Source organism: Macrosteles quadrilineatus, unplaced genomic scaffold (genome assembly GCF_028750875.1).
Source record: "Macrosteles quadrilineatus isolate MER2022 unplaced genomic scaffold, UCM_ALF_1.0 Scaffold_2__2_contigs__length_208266976, whole genome shotgun sequence".
Taxonomy (NCBI): domain Eukaryota; kingdom Metazoa; phylum Arthropoda; class Insecta; order Hemiptera; family Cicadellidae; genus Macrosteles; species Macrosteles quadrilineatus.
In genome coordinates, this window is record NW_026542595.1 from 141,387,990 (window position 1) to 141,411,401 (window position 23,412).

The window sequence follows — 23,412 nt, forward strand, 5'->3', positions numbered from 1 at the left end:
TCATTATTTTGTATTTACGAATTTTTTATATGGTCAAAATATGTTTTTCATTTATTTCTGCATGGATATTTATTTTTGTGTCACGAAACCCCTTCAGAATAATTGAAACTGTCTAGAAATATTAATGTTCTGGATTTTAATCGATAGTTTTCCCAAACTCTGAAGATGTCCATAGTAACCAAACTTGAATAATCCCTTCTTTAAATCTTAGATTAAAGACAACCTTCTAAAAATCGTAGATTAAAGACAATTGCAATTTTAATATCGGAATAGGAAATAATATATATGTAGCTACAGTTTAAGGTAGGCCCTACTTCGACAAATGTTTTTATTATCAAACCACTAGTAATTGTTAGGATTCAGATTTAAGATATGTGACTCAAGAACAGAAGATCCACGCTCTAACCGATTATCGGATCCAAAAATATTTGTCTTCACATACCCGTCCATTCTATTTAAACAAACTCGTGTTCTAATTCAATTTGTATCGCTTAAAACTTAATATTAATACTAACAGAATATAAATTTTATATTTGGATAGTACTTTTACAAACAATACATGAAAAAAAACGTTAATTCAAACAACCTAATGTTAATATTACTATCTACTCTTGTGATTTCCCAAACTTCAGGATTGTTTGATTACTAAAACGTCAAACATTGTGTTAATATGAAGCAATCTTCTAGTGGTGCACCCTGTATTCATTATGGTCAGGCATAGCTGTAGTGATGAAACGTTGAAGACTCCTTTGAAATCTTGTTAACTAGTTACATACGTAAACTAGTGACCCATTAAAATGTAAAACCTTTTAAAATAACAAATTACAAATTGTACGCTATATCTAACGCCATTGTACTCCGTTCCAAAATCAATTATTATAATTCTACTACAAAATATATTACAGAAAAATTTATAATATGAAAATCCTTTTCAATATTAGTGCAAAAGAGGTAAATACAATTTTTGATGGATCAAATAGCCTTTCAGAATTTAAAATTTCAACAATACATATTTTAAAAATGATTTTTTTGTAAAAGAAAATACAACCCAAAGTGTTTAACCGTAGTCCGTAACCTGCTATAACTAACAAGCTATTTTATTATTATAGTGTTTTGATAAATATAGGTAGTGAATAAAAAAAAAACGGTATGATAAATAAATAAAATGAATAATTAATTTATTAAGTCAACTTGTAAAATTCTACTTGACATATAAAATTTACCTCGAATTAGTCTACTCTTTTTTATACAATATTTTATTACTAAAATACTCTTATATTTTTATCTTTTACCATTAAGTTCTTCGCCTACTTCCTATATTATTCACGATTGTTAATTTACCATTATTAACACAATTGTCAAGCGATATTCCTGAATAATAAGAACAATGAGGCTTACTTTAAATTACAATATTTTTTTATATGACAAAACAAATTTCGCCAACGGGATGTCTAACAAAGGGCACAAAACATGACATTATATTTAACGGCAAACCGATACTTGACGGTTATTGGAAAACCATACTTCGTAAGATTCACGTCTTTTGGTGGCAAATTTAACCTTCAAGTTTTATTAATATGTTTAATGTGCATGAATCATATAAGCTCATGAAATGCATGTTAATAAGCGAGTATAACTAGACCATTGATAAAAAGACCCTCTTGGATTTTCCGTAAAATATGATTAATTTAAGGGAACCCTCTAATGGTCCGACGAGTTATAATGAATTTTAAATACAGTTTAAATTATGAAACAACTAAAATCTTGTTTTAAGATCCTCGTAACCTAAAATTAAACTAGCCTTGTATGTGTACTTTCTTTACTTGAAGTCAAAATGTTTCAACAGTTAAAACCACTGTTATTTTTACCTTATGTTTAACTAAGGCTTATTAAGTACATGTTTGGATACAGCAAACTATAAGCACTACCAAATGGTTAGACTACATTTCCATCATTACACCCCTGGGAAGTAGAGATGTAGGATTAACTCCAGGATTCTCGTATAGGCAGCGGCTAATACAGAGTTATGTCCTCAGCCTACACCCGAGTGTGACTTAGTTACAAACGTACTAATTATCTATCCTACATCTTCTTGTACATTTTCTCTGTTAGGTGAATTTTATTTTACGTTGTGCATATTCTTAGGAGAAATACGAATTCAGTGTTATTGATAATCTGCTGTACCCTTAATTATTAATGAAGCTATTTAAGATAGCATACATTCAATGTAGGATAACCCTCATATATTAAGTAAAAATTTAAAATGCTGTATTACTTTATAGATAGCTATATTTAATATATATTTAAATTTTGAACTGAAAACATGTTTATTAATGAAGACATGGGCAACGTAAATATTTAGTTGAATTACAAAAACAACAGCATTTACTGGTATTTAATAATTGCTGTTATCTTAAATGGACCTATGTTTAGTTGTCCAATAAACATTTGTTTGCGTGGGTTATCTTATAAAATAATACTTAACCACCGGTTAATATGTGTCGTTCATTTAAATATACGTACATACATTTTATACAACATAATAATACATTATGCAACAATGAAATATCTTGATGTTTTAGTTGGTCTGAAGATGGCAACATTGTAAAACATATTACAAGCGCTGAAACAAGTATATTGTATATTTTAAAATGCTATTATATACAACTTTAAGTTGTGCAAAATGATATTAAGAAATTATTATCGTTTTATTTTTCAATGAGGCTTTGTATTGTTGATTTACCAAAACGGAAATATCTCCCACATAAATAGTTTATGTTTAAAAAGTCCTAAATGTCTTCCAATTTTAGCGAAAAACGCGTCTTCACATATTTTTACATGTAACTTCATAAAGCTAATAATTATGTAATAAGTGTAAGCCTTAAGAAAGTCAAGTATTATGTTTTTCCAAACTACTACAGAACAATTTATACATTTTTAATACTAGTATTTTAATAACTTTTGACACATAAAATATACTTAACTATTTCAGTTTGCTTATCGTTATGAAGGAAGAAAGCAATTACAGTCTAGCATCTGTTTGGTTCAGGGGTTATCTTTAAGTGCGGCTATAAAAGGCGTTTACATTATGGGAAACAGTAAAACATGCTTGGAGCTTATTGGCAAAACATAAGACTCTAATTACCTGGAGTTTATTCCAAGAAATTTCCCTACTAAAAATTCAACGGAATACACGGAGTTGATTGTTTCATTAAAACAATTATCATTTTGTTCGTGTTGTCATTTTGTTTTCTGGACCATAAGCAGAAAATATGATAGTCTTGTCTTAAGAGAAATTATCAACAGGCTCTATCAGCTTTTCAAATATTGGCATTGTTATTTGGATATTATTTTTACTACACCATTTACCAATCATGTCACAATTCTTTACAGGCTGAAACTATAAATGATTGCTAAACTCCCATAAACATTCAAATTGTTTTCATCCTAATATCAAAAAGACCTTAGTTTGTAATGATTACAAAAACGTTCCAAAAGGTTTAGAAAAGTACAAGAGTGAAACTAAACTTGCATATTTTGTCTATGCACGTTGAACCTTGACACCTGTTACGATCTATATTGTTTAAATAATTTTGCAATTATATGTTAGGTATGCTATTTAAAATAACACTTACAGATTTGAGTTACTTAAAGTGGGCATCATAGATACAAAATTGGTATTTATTAACGTTCGCCTGGCATTTTATATAAACATTTTTGCGCAAAGAATCCCAAGTTAGCATTGAATTAAAAATTGTAATTCTATAAACAAAACTTTACAAGGAAGTACTACTATATTTACAATCAATGTATTCATTGAGATTTGTAAAATCATCTCATAGTTTCTATAAATTAATTATAAACGGTATGAGACAATTTATCCTTAATAATGGAAATAGAATAATTTTACAGCAAACGCAACCCAAAATTTAATAAAAATTTTAATCAGTTTTAATTAAAACCAGGTTTGATTATAGCATCGGATTCATTTACATATAAATCTCACTTTAGTTTAATCATGAAATGTTTCCAGCTGTAAACCTTTTGAATGTGGTTCATTAACTACAGGGTGTTGTTTGATTTGCGTGACCGCGCTTTTATAAATACAAATATTGTTTTACACATGATTGTAAAAGTTTTTAGTTCTTAAAGATCGGTTGGATGTGTACAAATCTGTATCCGTACGAAGTATATGATAATATCCAGACAACGAATTAAGAAGAGAGAATTAAGAGCTTTTTTTGAATGTAATTATAAAATTAACATTGGGTGAGAAATTAAAATCGTTGTGTTCATTGTTTACGTAAATACACAGAATAAAATAGCAAAATGCATTGACTAGGTAATAGAATGATTGATTCTCCTTGGTTGTTGAGTTAGATGTTTTATTATTTAACAGATATTATTGCAATCGACTATGTATGTATGTATGTATAATGAGGTGTTAATTATAAAAAAATTTATTCGGGTAGTTTGATGTCCTACCTCTTAGAACACAAGAATGGTGGGTTTCATTCCTGGCACACACCCAAAATAAATTATTATAATTATTCTTTTGCAAATTTTGTGTCTATAATAATGAATTGCGTCTGATTTAGAATTTAAATTGTCATGTTATGTTCTTCTGATAAAATACTCATATTAATTTGCTGATGATAATGAAAATTATACTCTGAAACATAAAAACATTATGTAAATATTGCTGTGTGGTTTCTATCTATGATTGATAGGTTTGAATTACTCAGAGCTGCATTAATTGATCTTAATAAATCGCTTTACGTTTCATCAAACGGATGTAAGCAAAGCTTTTATTGTAGTTTGTATAAACTTAAAATTCTGCTCAACAAGCTATCGATCAAGTTAGAGCTTTGTGGCTTGCTTACACCAACTTTACTGCCAAACAATGTTATATTAGTTAGGAGAGTTTGACTTAGTTAAGGTAACGTAGCTAAGTAACGTTTCAAGAGATGATGAAGAGAGATGTTTTCGTTACGATAACTGAAAATCAGAACAAATTTAAGTAGCTTTGATTTTAAATTGCTTTTACAAATTTAATTCAAAAATTAGTACTGCAACGTTCTAATTTGTTAATTAAATTAATAATTAATACTATATTAATACTATATTAAATATTTTGAAGTGCAAAAGTTAGCTTTCACATTGGATGTTGAAGTTAAGGTCCAATGTTCCATGTTCCATGTTCCAATGTTTAACATCCAATGTGAAAGCTAACTTTTGCACTTCAAAATATTTAATACAGTCCCCGTATTGTTTGGGAAAATGTTACATCCACTTTGAGAGTCAGGTTTGGAGAAAGGGGGGTTTAAGTTGAAAAAGTTGTAGTTTATTTGTTTATTTATTTTTAAGCCATGCAATGAGCTCAAAATTCATTATATACAAAATTGATTTATGTTGAATAATTCAAATTAAGAATAGTCCTCTTCTACGACTTGTAAAAGTAGGCTAAATAGTTACGGAGTTACTAAGGTTTGAAAAAAAAATCTTCCCGGGATAGCTTAATATTTCAATAAATAACTAGGATAGAGCTACAAAACATGGTATAAAGCCACTGGGCATAACAATAATTTTTATTTGTAAGCATTATTCGGTGATACGCTGCCTCCTTAGAACGATAGTTAGAGTCAGAAGAAGATCTTCAAGGTGAGCAGGTTGTGTAGATATGCACATTAAATTAGAGGGATTTGTTACTGATATAAACCCTGACTCAAAACGCTGAAAACCTGAACTCAAATGGACACTTGAGTAAAAAATTGCAGCCGTTGAAAGATTTCATAAATTTGCAATTTTGGGTGCCCGCTATTATAGAGGAACATCCTAAATGTAAGCATAGCTTTGTATGTAGCAAATTAAAGGTTTTCATTAGGCACATGCCTGGGGCTGTTTTTACATTACTTCAGGCTAGACCCATGCATTACGGGATTATCACTTAGATAAAATCTTGAAAATCCTTATAAAATCCATTGGGGATTTGGCGGGATTTGAACCCAGGACCTCGGGGACCAAAGTCCCACATTCTCTCTCCCCAATAAAGTTTTACTAACTTACACTGAAAGAAGATATTTTAAAATAAACATAAAATGTTATAATGAGTTTTAGTTCAATACTACGCATGTTGATTTATTTTTTAATGACAATAAAGCTGCCTTAAAGTACCGTTCACTTTTTTACACTGGGTTTTGATGGTAAACCAAAAGAATGCAGTTAGCAATTCAGAAGTATATTAGGTATTTAGTTGTGTAAAATAATAATTATTAAATTGGCATCATATAATTGTACCAATGATACAATTAAACTTAAATATTTTTTAACAACACTTAACGTGGTTCAAAAAGTGCCCAAAACGTTAAAATTGTTTGAGTAACAAAGAAAACAATCTTAGGAGCAAAATTTGATGTAAAAAATTCTTGAAGCAACTTTTTGAAAATGTATCTCATAGGAAAGAAGTTATGATTGGCAGAACGTTAGATCTTACTATGGTAAAGGAATATTATGCTAATGTACCTTAAATTATCTTACTATTTAAACATATTTTTAAAGGAACAACGTATCCCTTCAAATATAATTGATAAACCGACACGAATCAAAAAGATCACGAGATGGAAATTAGTGACGTAACCAGCCACGTGTTTCCCGGTTTACAATAATTACCCATATAATCTTGTTACAGCATCATGCCATTTGATCAATGATTTATTCTTAGAAAGATCAATTCAATTCCAGACGTATGGCCTACTTATACATATACCCTCCTCATTTTAAATTATGACTGTAATAGTTTATGCCTGCCTTTAGTTTTCTAATTAATTGACATAACATATGTTTTTAATAATATTTATGATTTGTTAATATCATTGTCCAATTTTGTTAAATACATCTTTTGTAGCCTATTGATTGTCTTTTATACTTGTCCTTTCGTTTTACAATAACATTATTTTTCAAAAGTATTTATTGATAATTGATAGTTAAAAACAAACACCAAACAAATATTCATGTCAAAGGTTTAATACAAGTAGTGGATACAGAATAAAATAGTCAGAGATAGAAGTTATAGTCAAACTTATAAATTAACTAGTTTTAATGAATACGCGTTCTTAAATATTACACACAGTGTAAAAACTTTACTTTTTTAAATATAGTTGACAATAATCAGCTTTCTTATAATAACCTACCGTATATACATTTAATATTATTTAGGTATGGTATTATTTGATTATGCATACTCATAACATAAAAACAGACAGTATGTTGTAAGTAAAAAAAGTCTTTTGTCATAAAATTGCATTTCACTATAACGGCTGAAATAATTTGTAAAACTATATCTCTAATTTTTTACTGATGTCGTCTAAATTTAACCTTTTAGTCTGTAGACCGATTTTCTCTAATACAGATTATAAGGTTTTCGTCTAAAATCTTAAGAACTACTCTTTATCTTTTAAGTCTCTCAGATATTCTCTTAAGTTAAAACTTTAATCTCAATGTTTTGATGGTTATTCTAAAAGCTTTTCACATTAATTATTGAACGTGATGAAATAAATTATCACTACTACGTAACAGTGAAACCGAACCATTTAATAAATATGCCAACAAAGCACAAATTTAAGTTATTATCAAACTATTTACCTTTTTGTAAGAAGTTTAGAGCCAGCAGAGTTGTCCAAAGTTGAAGGGACATCCTGGCACCGAGAAGTTGAAGCCAATCACACAACGTTAACACTTTCGTAAAACATCAGCCTTCGCATCATCATCGTGAAGTCTAAGAGCAAAACTGCGAGTCCTTAGAGATGATATTGTAAGGGGGTTCTCGGGAACGATGTCCTGGGGTCCCGAAGGAGAACTTTATGTCCTGCGGTGACAGCTCGCCGCGCAATACTGAGCGATCCTTGTTTGAGTTGACATATTCAACAGTTGTCAGATTTCGGCTGTTTTCGGAAATCCTCGGGCTTACTCGAGCTCGTTCGGAAATGTTCGGGAGTCCTCACCACCCCCAGACAAACAACCGAGATCAACACGGTTTAGTGTAACTTGCGGTTTTACACCGACTGCGTAAACACTGAGCGTTCCTGAGGTTGAAATGGCGTGATAAATAAAAAAAAAACAATCCTTTGCGGAAAGAAGTTTGCAAAGTATGCTGTACTCTTTGCATATATAAATAAGATAGTTTCAAATTATTTATTTATGTCAAATGCATTTTTACAGATGCTGTTTAGTAGGAATATTTATAATATCTGTTTAACACAAATTAATCAAAACTTGTTTGCTCAATATAATTGTGTTGTAACTGGTGCTTGTTTTTCAAGAAACTTGTTTTTCATTACATCAATTATTTAATAGAAAATCCTGTGTATGCCTACTTAGGTTTGATGGGAGAACAAGAACAACACTTTTTCCGACCGATTAATTTGTTTTATAAAGAGGTTGTTGGCCTCCTTGGACTTACCTTTGCCTTTTCATCCTTTATAAGGAAACTGTAACTTGGTGCAATGAGACACCTCAACGTGCGTTATCATCGTCCTCAATGGTATCCATAAATATGAATATTCCTCATTGGGGGAGCGTAGCAAAGCAAGGGATGAACCGGAACAAAATAAGAATAAACTGTACTAATACATTTAGTAATAAGAACCAGGACGCCAATCTACGACATTGCTAAAATGGATTTTAAGACTGTGTGGCTTCCAACTGCCTAACATAACTGAGAATACAATGAAATTTAATTTTATCTATGTAAAAGCAACGTAAAATAATCTATCTTCATAAGGGTGACATGTTTGTGCACTTTTGCTATCTTGGCAACTAGTATGGTAAAAAACATACAGTAACAAACCTGAATATGAGTAATAAAACTTTTAATAATTCACGAAAGGTTTAGGTAAAATATTACTTCTATCTCAAGGTCAGATATGAAATCATGTATGCAAATATTAGTAAAAAAATTGCATATTCTTAGTTTGTTAAAAAAGGAGAAAGTTGATGAAAGTTTTCCGTTTAAACAAAGTTCATAAACATGCATGCACAGTTCATGCAAAATAAAGTACTGTTCACCGATTACTTACACATTAATTCATAATTTTAGGATAAGTTAAATAAGATTTTTATTTTAATCGTTTTAAATACCTGACAAAGGCCACAGAATGGTTATAAGAATTTAAAACAATTTTAAATTTTATAAACTCAATAACCAATATTAATTAAAACGAGTGTTCATATTTTCAATTATAAAAAAACCTCTTAATTTGAACATTTGTATTTACAGTAGCAGTTATTGAATCAATTCATCACTATCCCCTTGAAAACGTAGCTGCTGATAGTTGTTAGTATACCGTTAGTATCTATTGTTTAACGTTATGGGTTTAAAGAGCTGTTATTAAAACAAATATTTGATTGATGATAAATCCACTACTTTAATTAAATGCGTCTATGTTTTTGTAAAATTTGATATTTTGCACAGTACATTTTTTCACTTGAATATCAATCGTTTCCCAAATATTAAATACTGCACAAACAATGTACGTATGAACCACACCTGGTTTATTCTAACCATCATATGTGGCAGTCCCAGGCTAAACGGTCCAGTTCCCCAGCATCATCCTGTTATATTCGCATCGCCACAGACACAAAAAGTATATTTAATTTTCACAAATACACCTGTTTTAAAAGCATTGTTGTGGATGATTGGTTAAACAACACATTTTCATCTGTGTCAATATTTTTGTGTTCTTTTGGATAGAATATTTTAAACCTACCACGTCGTTGCACAATTTATTATTTTTCTATGTTTCATTTAGCTGTGTGGTGCATTTTTCGTTCGCAAATGCAAATGTAACATTGTGAGTTTCCTGAATGTTGCCATGTAAACCTATCAATATATACTTTTAAGACCCTCACATTGGAACTTTAAAAGATCATGGGACCGAGCTCTGGGTCTATATCGAAGTGAGAATAGTCTTTTTAGTGCAAAGCAAGAACCTTTAGCAGTGCCACCATGAATGACAGTGGACGGTTATAAAGAAAAAAATGGACATACAATATACACACACCCCATATATTGAGTTCCAAAGTGATTCATTACGTTTGTAACGATGAGTAGGTATGATTCCATTAAATTAAACTAAAGGTGGTAACCTTTTTCATCAAAAGCATAATCAGGAATTGTTTTTACTTCACATTGCCTTAAATACAAAAAGTAAAGAAGAACCCTTTATTCTGAATAAAAATAAAAATTATTTAATATGATAAAACTTATTTATGTTATTCATATTGAAATGTTGTATTGAAGGGTCATGAACGTATGAATTATTACAAAAAAACTGAGTCAAGATCATACGACATTAAAATTGTAAAAAGTATATTGAAACTTGTTAACTAAGAGCTGGAAACAAGGACTGTAAAGTTTACATGACATTTAATGTTTTCGCAAGAGCTACACAAGTTGAAAAAGGGTCTTTAACAATTTTCCTCTGAGACAAATCAATATAACAGAACTTCAATCCAAACTGAAGCTGGCTGTGGGTTGGCATTTTAAAATGTCACATTGTCTTCCATTAAAGATAAATGGTATCCTTCTTCCAGTATTTTCCTATGTTTATACGTACCTTTAGATCCTGATAGCTTTATCCATGCGTGCAACCAACACAGTATAATTTAAATATTTTAAAGTTAGAGAAATTACAAAAAACCCTCTGATATTAAATTTTTTTATGGATTTAATCTGTAGCATTGCATCTATGTATATTTTCCATTTGTTAGATATGTAAATTATTTGTGCCTTGTATAATAAATATCGTTTAAAAAGATGCTAATGGAAAAAACCATCTAAAAAGATCCTTAACCCCATTTAAGTGAAGGAGTAATCATTGAATTAAGGTTGAACGATAGTCTGGGATTTAATAATTTTTTACTAAAATGCTTTTCATTTTTACCCCAAAACGTGTGCTAGGCAATCTTTACAAAGTTGCTTTAAAATTAGCCTTAAATCTAAAATATTATTAACTTATTGAAAATTTTACCAATAGAGATATTGATATAAAACGGTAAGAAAATAGTATGGTGATTTATTTTTACTTCTATACATCATAAACATTTTATGTTTAAGTTCAAACTAAATTCCTGGTTACATATCAGTAGTACTGACTCGTTAAAACTGCTTCGGCAATAGATGTAAACAACATGCAAAAATGTAATACAGTAAAGCATATTCGTTTATTTTTTATATGAATTATAGTGCAATTAGTGTTTTTTGTACAACCTTACAGACAATATGAACTGACCATCATAAAACAAATCCTTATATATAGTACGTGAAGGCGATTTATACGAAACACTACTCCTCCGTTAATAATAGATAGATTTTTACAAACGATTTTTCAAAATTAAGTATTTTTTGTGTACACACCCCCTTTCACAAATTCCTGTAATAAAAGTCATCGGGGTTTGCCCCACAGGCCACCAAAATTCCAATGTATTTTTATGAAAAAAAAAGATTTAGTTTACTTAAGACGACAAATTTGTATTAATTGCAGCTGTTCATAGTATACGCATGATACACACAACAGCGTTCTTTTTCAGAGTGAGTTCGTATTCAGTTTCAATAACTTCGAGTGGAGTGATTGATTACATTATTTTTTAGTTGACTCTATTAAGTCATCGGCAATCATCACTGTCATTGTTTTTTAAATAACGCCTGTAATACTTTGCAATTGCTCGAATTCGAGCAACAGGTGCACTAGTATGCAATTTAATAACGTTATCATAATTAAAAACATTATGTAGGTACCGTAGATAAGCGTTTGACTACATTACCATGATGCATGATGTTCATTATATTAGACACTATCAAGTATGTAAGATATTAATAATGGCGCAGTATATACATTTAAATATTTTTTTTTTACGAGATTATTTTAGCTTTTATGCCGCGATTACCTTCACAATAAAAAAATATACGTTTATTTTGTTTCAAGCATTTTTGTTAGCTTTTTAAAGGATTTTTAATTAAATCTTTTGTGTGTGAAAACATTTGCATATGACTTGAAAACAGTATTTTGTAGGTGTTGGATAAAATTTAGTGACCCTTAGCAAAAAAACGAACAGTAAATTTGTAATATTTAACAAAAATACTAACTTACCCCGTCAACCTTTACAAGACCAGTACGAAAAATCATAGGTTAGTAAACTGATATTTTTTTCCAAGCAATTTAATAAATACCAGCAAAATATTACTGTCCAATTTTTTTAGGACTGATATTCACTAATTTCTTTACATACATACATTTATTCCAGCGATATTTTCATTAAACTAAGTTCAAGGGTTTTGTTTATTGCTACAAAGTTTAATTACAAATTATACTGAATCGTATAGTATGCTAATCAAAGTGTCTTCTCGTCTTAAATTAATAAAAATATACTTCAAAAAAGATTTATTTTTCATCTTTATGTAATTACTAATCGAATCAACTATCAGTACAGGTTTTTTTACCACAATTCCAAGTTTAAGCTATTTAATGAAAACTAAGGATAAAAAGCTTAACATATAATTTTGTTCGTTTATAAAGATGTATATATAGTTTATTTTCGCAAAATATTTTATGGTTTCCGAAGAGATGTATAACAATGACTTTGGATTGTAAGAAAAACTTTTGTCCACAAAAAGAACGTAATAAAAGTAAAATATAGGCTATATTTTGGAGCTCTGTAAAACTATTCTTAATTATTTACGAATAATATATGTTGGCGACTTAATAAAAAATTATTTTGTTCTAGTTCAACATTAAATTATTTGATATATATATGGTTGTTTTATCGTTTTTTTACAAGTGATAATATAATAGGATATATTTGAAAATACACAGTTATTTTTATATCAAACCATACCTTTTATAAATTATTTCATCATTGAATCTCACTATTCATTTTGAAAAAGGGCTAAGTTTGACTTTCACAAGACTATTTCTCATACAAAGCGTGTGAAGTAGAGATAAGGAAAAGCCAGACAAATATTGCTGGTGTGACAGTCACTCTCGCTAAACTGTGAAAATGCACAACTATTTAGAACTGTATTTACTTTTGCCTTCTAGTATTCATACTAATAAATTATTATTGTTCTCGTGTCCTTTCAACTAACTCTCTTAACAAAATGTAATCTATAAATGAATATTTTCATTTTTATTTAGGTTTCTACGGTGTTTTACGTTACACAAGAATGTATTTTGTATTTTGCTGACAAGTATTTTCTCACTATTTAAGTGTATTTGGTTAAATAAGAGACCCAGTAAATATCGTTGTTTGACCTAAAATATATTCCAAGAGGTTATCTACTCTTGGACATTGAAAGGATAAAATCTCTAAACTATATATTACTGTCACTAACAAAATTCAATTAGCCTTTTTTACCGGATTCACATAAATGCATTTGTTACCTAAATTTACTGTAATAATCAAATACAAAAGCGTGTTTTCTACTTGTCTTAAAGTATTTACAGTTGTAGAACACATATAAACATGCACTAATTTTACACATGACTGCCAATCAACAATAAACTCACGGACACTGTGGTAGCAGTTAGATGTTAGTTATTTCCAGAGTTTTTATTTTATGGGCTTTGACTCAATTTTTAAATTTGTCAGCTAAGCAAAAAGAGCGGCATCCTGTCATATAGATGTTTCTTTTTAAGTGGTAGAAATCTTAGGTATCTAAAGATTAAGTGAGGATGTTTACAGAGAATATGGGCAAAATGTTTGCATAAAAAAGGGCTTTTCAGGATAGAGAAGTTGTTTAAAAAAAAATAAATCACCACCTTAATTTAAAAGGTAAAAACTATAGTATCTATTTTACATTTTTATATACAACTTAACTAATGTAATAATTCATCATAGTTTCCTAAATTAGCCCCAAAAAGGTGGGTTTTCCAAGAAGGATTTGTTTAATTAATCAAAAGTTTAATGAGTGCAGTTACTTCTATGTTGTAGTATATTTTGCGTCGTTTCTCTTTATCAACATGAAGTCCAGTAATTATAATAGTGTCCATAATCTGTACTTGTATTGTTGTTAGACTTTAACAATAATTAATAACTGGACTTAAATGACTGGTCTTATCGTGTCCACTCATACCCCACTGGTTCAAGAGTTTTTATTATTTTGAACTGTTTCACATTTTGAATCAGGATGTAAAAAATGTAATATTTAATATGTGGTTAAATACAGATTAAAACTGATTCAACCAAAATAAGAGTGATTGTAAATAGCTTTTAGAAACCATATCGTCTCTTCACACTACAACTTTGCACTATTTACACTATTATAAACTAATGATATATTATTTACAAAGAACTTGCACCGCATTGAGTCAAATCAACCCTTGAAAGTTTCAAAACGTATTAATTACAAGGAAGGTAAACTCATTAGAAGATAAGGTTACAATATGAAAGCATACTTAAAATTGTTGTGACATCCCCACGGAATATTGGAAAACAACAGTTAAATGAAACCAACAAAACGCTTAGGCAGTAATGATTTCCAAATACATTTTTGACACCCAATTATAGAAATCAAGTTACCAGTGGAATGGTTTATTGACCCATAAATGTAAACAGCTTAAGCTTGTCCGTTTGTATTATCCTTTTCCAAACGGTTAGTTATTTAACTCTTCTTAATTTAGATGAGCGTAATTCAACAGCAAAATATTGAATTTTTAAGGCTTTATCGTACATCAATAAAACATATTGTATTTTGTTTTAATTGCATTGATTAATAAGAATTTCTGATAAATTCCATGAAGTCCATATAATCTGTTTAAATTTAGTTATAGTTCATTCTGCTCGATTACAGGACGACAATTAAGTCTTAGGATGACTTTAAAATTTTAAAGCTATAAGAGATATCACAAAAGAATTTCGCATATTTTTATTGATAATGGTAAACTAATTTTTTGTGTACATGGTGATAGGATGTCACTTTTGGGGGATGGCCCATAGGGAGTAAGTTGAAAATCTTAGGGAAAGCATATGTTTATATGCACATTAAATAATAGAACGTGTTAAACTAAAAACAATGCCGCAAACCAGACCTAAATGGGACAATCGAGTAAAAATTACAGCTATTGAAATATTCATTGCATTTTCAAATTTATCACAAGGGCGCTAGACAACGGAAGAAAATCATAGTCGATATGCACATCAAATTAAAAGCCTTTACTGGTAGAATACAATGCCGTAGTTTCGATTTCAAAAGAACCTCTAAGTAAAAAAAGGCAGCAGATTAAAGATTCAAAATGGCAGATTTAAGAAATCTTTGATTGCCTGTCATTTTGACTCGGTTGTCCATTTAGGGTCAGGTTTGTGGCATCGTCTTTAGTTTAATAAGGACTTTGATTTGATGTGCATTACAACGCATGCTTACCTTTCAGATTTTCAACTTAGGCCCTAACGGCCTTTCCACATAGGTGAAATCCTATCACCATGTACACAAAATTTAGCTTACAATTACTAGTAATGATATGCAAAATTTGGTTGTGATATCCCTTTTCTTTGTTAAGTTATAAAGTCGTCCTAAAACTTAATGTTCACCCTGTATATACTAATGTTATTCAATCAGGAGGAGTGTTTTTCTACTTCAATGGTTTCAACTAGATTTCAATGTATCAAATAACTGGCTTTCCGAATTCTAAACAACAGTCTTGATGTTTACTGTTCAAACACAATGTATACAGTAGCCAATGAAGCAGATGTAACCAAGATAACAGGAATTCTCTCAGACCATTGTTGAGGGAAAACAAAGCAACACAATCCTCAAATGGGTTCCATCCCACAAACACGCAGGTTTCATCCTGCATTCATTTCAAAATTATTTAAGAAATATAATGTTTATAAAGAATTAAACAATTGTAGAATGGTATTGATTGGATGAATTTCTAATACTAACCACATAATTCCTAATCTGAAAGATCTGTTTATTTGTTTACTGTTCACCAATAGTATACACCAATTAAAATTTTTTTGGGAAGTCTACCCATTTTTGTTTTTTGATAGGTATACTTGCAGCCTAAGGTAGGCTCCAAACAGTTAGGCATGGCGATATCGTCTCTAGTTACGAGACGAGCTGAACAACAGTCACTGGTGCAACGAGTTTATATATTTCAGTTTTACTTTTCCCCTCTACACCTGTATAAGGGAAAAATATATTTTTGTCCAAATCTTTGAGTTTGGTTTTGAAAGTGATGTCTCTTTGTATGTTGGGGGAGGGGGTACTTGGCCTTAGCACCTACAGAAGATGAATTTTTTTATAAAGCTTGAAAAGGTTTGGATGGAGAGACTTTACTTGGGATCTATTAATTTAGGAATGTTTTCAGGGTATAATCACTAGTAAATATAAGTACTTGATCCAAGCAAAAATGCATCCCTTGTTAACATAATTTTCAATAAAATGCTTATCAATGTCAAATTTATTTTTGTAACATGCATCCTGTTCACACCAAGCAAGCTGTTTGAGCATTTGTTAAAAAGTGTTTCTAAGTCAGGGTGTTTCACGTTTTAAAACCTCAATTAATTTAGGATTAGTCTCGAATCTCATTTTTGTGTGCTTACGAGTTCAGTGTTGCCATGTGACCCTTATAATGTAAATTAATGGCGAGTGTTAAAAGTTATTAAAGCTTTCAATGCATGTTTTTCGTTTATAAATATGGTTTTGGGAAATACTTGTGGATGATACTAATTAATTTTGATCTAACTCACATCAAAATGTATACAAGATCAAAGTTGTGTCGATAATATTTAAGTTCCAACATTATATTTCAGCCAACATAGATTCGGTAAATATAAAAACCTAAAATTACAATTTTCTTTTGAATAAATTGGAATTAAGAATATAACAATGTTACAAAAATGGTTTATTAGAATGAATTATTAGGTGTGTCCTCAAAAAGAAAAATATTTTCTAAAGATGAATTTTGATTCTTATAATCAGATTACATGTAGGAAGTTTATTTTATTATATCAGTACGAAAATAGTACATACGTACGATCATGAGCCAATATAAAAGATGGTTTTAAAACTCAAAAAGTTCAAAAGTTTGTTAGTAGGAAGAAGGATGACCAAAACCTATTATCTACTCGTATTTGTCAAAAAAATACTAATCGAAATATTGAATATGAACAGCTTAATTTGAACCACTTTTGTAGGGTGTTACTATGTTTGATTTTTCAAGCAATAGATTAAAAATTCTAAAATCAAATAAAATTGATCACGAAATCTGTTCTCCCAAACTTGCTAACTTGAGATTCAAAACAGTCTATTAAACATCTACTCGAATGTACGCTCCCTTTGGAAAGAAGATTATGCCTTTCATTACATGTTCTCCAGTTCAAAGCAGTGAATAATATTTTCTGTTCAACAGGTTAGCGCACGTTTGTAATGAATACATTTTCTGCACTGATTAGTTATTCTTCCCTGTAACACCGCGTCAAACAACACGGCAGAATCAGTGTATGATTATTGCAGTAACTGGCTACGCTATGATTTCCCTTGATAATGCTAGCCCTGCATAGCTCCATCTTAAATTTGTTATTTACTGACAACCCGAATTACTTCACCTCTTCGTGGATTTAAGGGAATTACTCAAAATTACATAAATATTAGTTTCATTGTTTTTTAGTTTTCAGAAGAAGCTTATTGGATCCATATTTTTTATATTAACTAGAGTGTCAATTTGTAAAATATTATTTACCATACTACAAATTAAGGATAGTCAATGATATGGTTTAATTTCGTTCAATTACACTTTAGCACGTAAATATATCCCTACATCATAAAAATCCGTTTAAACTTCCCCAATAACTTCTATGTTAAAGTCGCAATCAGTTTTGGAATAAAAAGAAAAACCAAGTGTGTTGGTGTAATATACTGTTTTCATGATATACCAAATTCGTAGGTATGATTGTAATGCACCTTCAATATCGCAATGAACTATCACAGTGCTTTATATAAGACCCCAAAAATAAACTTTGAACAGTTCTTCAATATATGTGCTCATGAAGTAAAACACTAGTAAAATATGGTGATTCCTACTTCAATATAAAAGTCTATAATATTAAAAAATTAAATTTTATACAAATATTGCACAAAATATAACACATAAAAGACTCCGTTATACTCCACAACGGGGTTTAATCAAAATTATTGTAATCGTAGGTAAATAATTATTATCACTGGCTATAAATAAAAATACCTAATAAAGTTAATCAACAATAGTAATTTTAATTTCTGACGATGGATTCAGAACGTTGTTTGTAATAATGTGTATGTGATATTAGGGATGATTGTAGCTTTGTCACGTTTTATTGGAAACCTAACACGGGTTTTGTGGACGCACTTATAGTTTAGTCGATATTTTACGACGCACCGTTAAATAACAAAATTGAAACAAGATTTCAGTATAGCCAGTTATCATAAAATCTCCCGTTTTAGCAACCCAATACATGACCGATCTATTTAATGACAATGCTTGACGTGGTTTCAATATAATAGGTTTGTCTAATTTTGACGTGATCGTATGGATACTTTAGTTGGGTGTAATTCAAGAGTTTACTATTGTATCAATCAAAATGTAAAAGTTTAATCTAAACAATAGATGTTTTTGTAGCGCACTCTAAGCACTGATTAGCTATAGAAAATCTATATCATCGTCCACTAATTAATAAGGCTACAACATAAAAATATATAAATGGCTGTTTCTTAGTAAAATGTTATCATTTAAGCATTGATAAAATTATTTACGTACGTATTTTCGTTAGCTGTAGGTAGAAAACTTATTCTTTTCACTTCATGATATGTAAGAATTACATTTGTTAATACTTCAATAAACAATGAACAAATTGAAATGACTCCTCCTACCATTCACTAAATAAATAAAAATACCTCTGCCACAACAACGCTGCGTACTAAGCCAATTTCATATTATATTTACTAGTTACAAACGGCAATCGCTTTATGATGAATACATTCCCAATAAATCACATACCAGCTTAGGCCTACTATCTTAAATGTTATTTTAAAATTCTTGTTGTGCCAAATACTTTTATAGAGAATGAACGGGTAAAAATTTTTTCAACTTAGTAAAATGACTATCAACTAAATAAATAACACATGCAATATAACATACAAATTGATTTGTATATATTTAATCACTTACAAAAGACAATATCACTAAGCCACATAAAAACAAAAGCGCCATCTGTCACCACTTTACTTTCATTAGGGTAATTAATATTATTGTCAATGCGTTTGAAGCTGAATAATTGCATTTTGGTAATAGTGATGATAATTTTTCATAGAATATAAATTGTATGGCGTATTTGAGTTGTTTGTTTAACTGAGAACTGCATTTAGGAAAGCTTGAGCTTTAGTAAATAATTTCATATTTAAAAGTTTGAAACTAAATTAAATCAACTAACTTGAGATATTTTATTGTTTTATTTTTTTATTAATCGGGTTTGAAAATACCAAGTTAAAAAATTATTTAACTACTATAAGACATAGATAAATTGTGAATTTAAATTAGCCATTTTAAATAGAGCAACAGCAACTAGACCATTAGTATCCATTCAGTGCAATAATAATGATGCTTCCTAATTGTAAAATAATCGTTTAATGCTTTATACTAAACAAAAATAAACTGCGGACAATTTTATTTTACGGTGGATTGCCCTCTGGATCATTTGAGTAAACTAATGAATGACGTTTTAATTTCATGGTTAGGTACTACTAAATCGATCATGTTTAGTTTGATCAACAGCTGTAATCTCGCTGTGAGTTGAGTACATCATTAGGTGAGTTGCCAGTTGATGTATATTTTTTTAATCCACTATGTGGCATTTGTAAATATCAACTGATATTCTTACCTGTTGATGTGCTCAATATGCAGAACGTAACAGATTTATTTATTTATTTATTTATTTTGCGGTTACACCATTTTTACAATTCAATACATACATACATCAATTCAATACCAACATCACATTATAATAGAAAAAAAAACTAGTTGAATAGCAAGCATAACAATAGATAGAAATTTGGAAACAATAACAATTGATAAATACTACAAGAAAACATGCGACTAGATAACAAGAAAGACAATAACTACATCAATAGTACAAACAATATCAATAAACCAGTAACAGACGGCAATAATGACTAGGGAGCATTGATAAGGAAGCATTGACAAAGAATTAAATATTACACAAGACCTGTACAATTAAATCACAGCAGAACGAGATTACTGTTCCTCAAGAACCGAAGACGCAATCCTCTTGACAACCCGTGGATCGCAGTCAAAGAAGTCCACATAAGGACAGAGCCGATTGCCGAGTCGATGCAGTCTAGGCAGAGGGCTATTAAACTCATAGTTCGTGGAGCAGTGTTGGCGAGCAAACAACACATTGGAACGAGTGGATCTAGGTGGTGAAACATGCAGGTCAATCAGCGCAAGCAGATCAGCGCAGTTGATTCGTCCACTTAGTATCTGAACAGGAACATGCCATCACTGATTTCCCTCCTCTTGGCCAGGGTATCAAGTCCAAGAAACCTTCTGATGTCCTGGATAGGTACATCCCGGTACATTTCATTCCCGGTACATCCCGTATAGATGTATTCATTCAAACTATACGGGATTGTTTGGACAATAACCAGGTAATTAAAACTGTCATTAGTATACTATTTAAGGTGAAACATAATTCAAAATAATAACTAACTAGCATGAAAACACGACTTAATTATCAATATACTCTATTACTAATACAATTACTTAATTCTTTAAAAATACGTATGAAGATGATAATTATTTAAAATATTAGGCACCTACATAAAAATCAACAGTCTTTAAAATTTTCAAATTGTGTGAAACTAAGTAAAATTAAACCAAGAATGCATTTTAATGATTATTGTTAAATATTGTAAAGTAATTATCAAACGCTACACTTGTCTAGCAAGGGATGATTAGATTCAACCAATGCGACTGTCAACATTCGGGAGTGTTTGGTAAACAAGGAATCGTGGTTGAGTTATTGGATAATAGTCCTTTGGTCCTCATGTAACTTGATGTACTAAGTTAATCAACAAGCTTTAAGGTCCACACAGGTCAGCATGTTTTTCTCAATTATCAACCACCTAATAATCTTACATAAGTAAAATGTTGACTGCGGCGGGTGTATTTATGTATTCTTTCAAAATCCCTGACATGTGTACCTTTAAAATGGTCCCAGGACTAAGCTCTGAAAGTTATCACGACATTGATGATGTATAAACCTATTCCATGAAATTCTACATGTCTGTACCAAGTTTCGTGGTCATCGGTCAAGCGGTGTCTGAGTTTATCAACATCATCTTTTATACTTATAGATAGATAAAAGATTGAAATATTTGTTGGGTACTTATGTTTATATTATTTTACAATAACATGAAATTTACAATAGTTTTAGTGCACAAAAGGCACATCAAGGAATGCATGGCTTTAGTTTAATACTATATACATGGGTCAATACAGACTTTATACATTCATGTATACATGTTACTGAACTATTATCTGTGAGCGAAATTCCATACATTCTGTAAGTTTAAAATAGGTTGTTTCATTACTACAAAAAACGCTGGTTTTGTTCAACGGTGTAACGAGTATCACCCAGTGTTTAATGTGTGTTATCTGTTGTGATAGCGAGCCAGAATGACCTCCACGTGTTTATCTAAAGTTATACGGTGACTGTGACATGACGAATATAGACTATGTCACATATGTGATAGCGTCTGAAGTAATGTTCTTTTTGTTTCATACTCGTAAAATACTAAATAACATTAATATTAAAAAAAATATCTAGATTTGCCTTACAACTCCTTAAGCATACAAAATACTTAAACAAATCAATAATTAACAAAATCGTCCGTTTTTTTAGATTTCCGCAGGTTTATACTTTTTTATAGCATTCAAAGGTAAAACTAAAAATTAGGAAATAAAAGTTAAATTATTTAACTAGATATATGTAAGCTATTAACTGTCGTTAAAATACAAACAAATTGAAAATTCAATGGTATTTCCCCTACAATATTTCCTTTATGGCCCTCTGCCTGAAATTAAGTATAAAACTGTTACGGGCTAGAATCTTGAGTCATAGTATGTGAAGGAGGGACATAAAAACAAATAGATAACAAAGTACTAAAATACAACTCACTGTTTCGTTTGTAGGCTTTAACAAAGCTGCCATTTAAATAAATGTTTTAATATATATACCTAAATGTAAACTAGAGTAACACACACAGTTTCCTCTTGTAAATAAGATTGAGATTTTGAATTTCCCATGGGCCAAGCAGACAGTTAGTCAGCTGTTTATTTAGTGACCAACTTGCACTTGACTTCTCCTGCAAAAAAGATAACGGGTACACATAATTTTCAGAGGATCCCACAATTATACCTTTTGAAATTTGAACGAAGAAACACCCAAGTTTTTATTTCACAAAACGTTATTGTAATTTGTATACACACACAAAAATATTATCTATTATATTTTGTCTTTATTTTGAGTGCATGCATGTGTATGTACTGAATGAACTTATTTCTTAATAATAGTGTGATGTTTTATTTTATGATTTATTTTCGACAACTTATTTTATTTTAATAATAATTCTTTATCTATTATATTTCTTCTATTCTTGGGTTCTATTTCTTGGCTGTTAGAAAGATGTCAAGTCGAGCTGAAAATTCCGTAACTTTACTAGTAGTTTTATACTATTTTTCCAAATCTCATTGCTTAGACATCTTTAAGAAAGATAATGAGTTTTTGTATAATCTTTTTGCATCAATTATATTTTTCTTAATTACATTCAACTGCCGCAAAAACTGTTTATGATTATAGTAAGGAGGTTGTATTAATGAAGTTCATAGAGAGAGTCAGATGAGAAGGATATGTGTTTGTTTTCACAACGGCATTTCCATATGGCATTTGGAAATGTCAACGCAAAGTGTCCACTTATTTATCCTGCTTAAGGTATTACAATGTATTATTTCAATGTGCACAATCCCAAGCATCAATCCTTTGAGTTAGTTGATTCTAATTGACTTTATAGTGATAACTATTTTAATGTACATAAAATTAAAAATTAAACATTTAAATAATTACGAACAGTTGCAGCTAATGCAATTTAGATGTAAAAAATTAGGCTCATGTTTAAAATGCAATTTGTTTGGAAAGAGTATAAGTGAGTATGTATTCATTGAGTACCATCATTTTAGGGAGTAACTGGTTGTTATTGTAAAGTCATGCATCGATACTGTAAAGCAAGATTACCCTTGCAGATCACAATGCTACTTTCATTGTTTTATTGTCTTTGTATGATTCGTGGCTCAAGGGAAATAA

At 30.1% G+C, this 23,412-nt stretch overlaps 1 protein-coding gene across 1 annotated transcript in view; it reads right to left on the bottom strand.

The window, feature by feature from the left end:
• The window catches only part of LOC128987060 (uncharacterized), a 135,938-nt gene extending 128,076 nt beyond the window's left edge, over positions 1-7,862 (bottom strand). The window contains exon 1 of the mRNA XM_054407732.1: positions 7,642-7,862. Coding sequence (XP_054263707.1) covers positions 7,642-7,693 — 52 coding nt within the window. The 5' untranslated portion in view covers positions 7,694-7,862. The remainder of the gene's footprint in view (positions 1-7,641) is intronic.
• Positions 7,863-23,412: the final 15,550 nt, after the last annotated feature.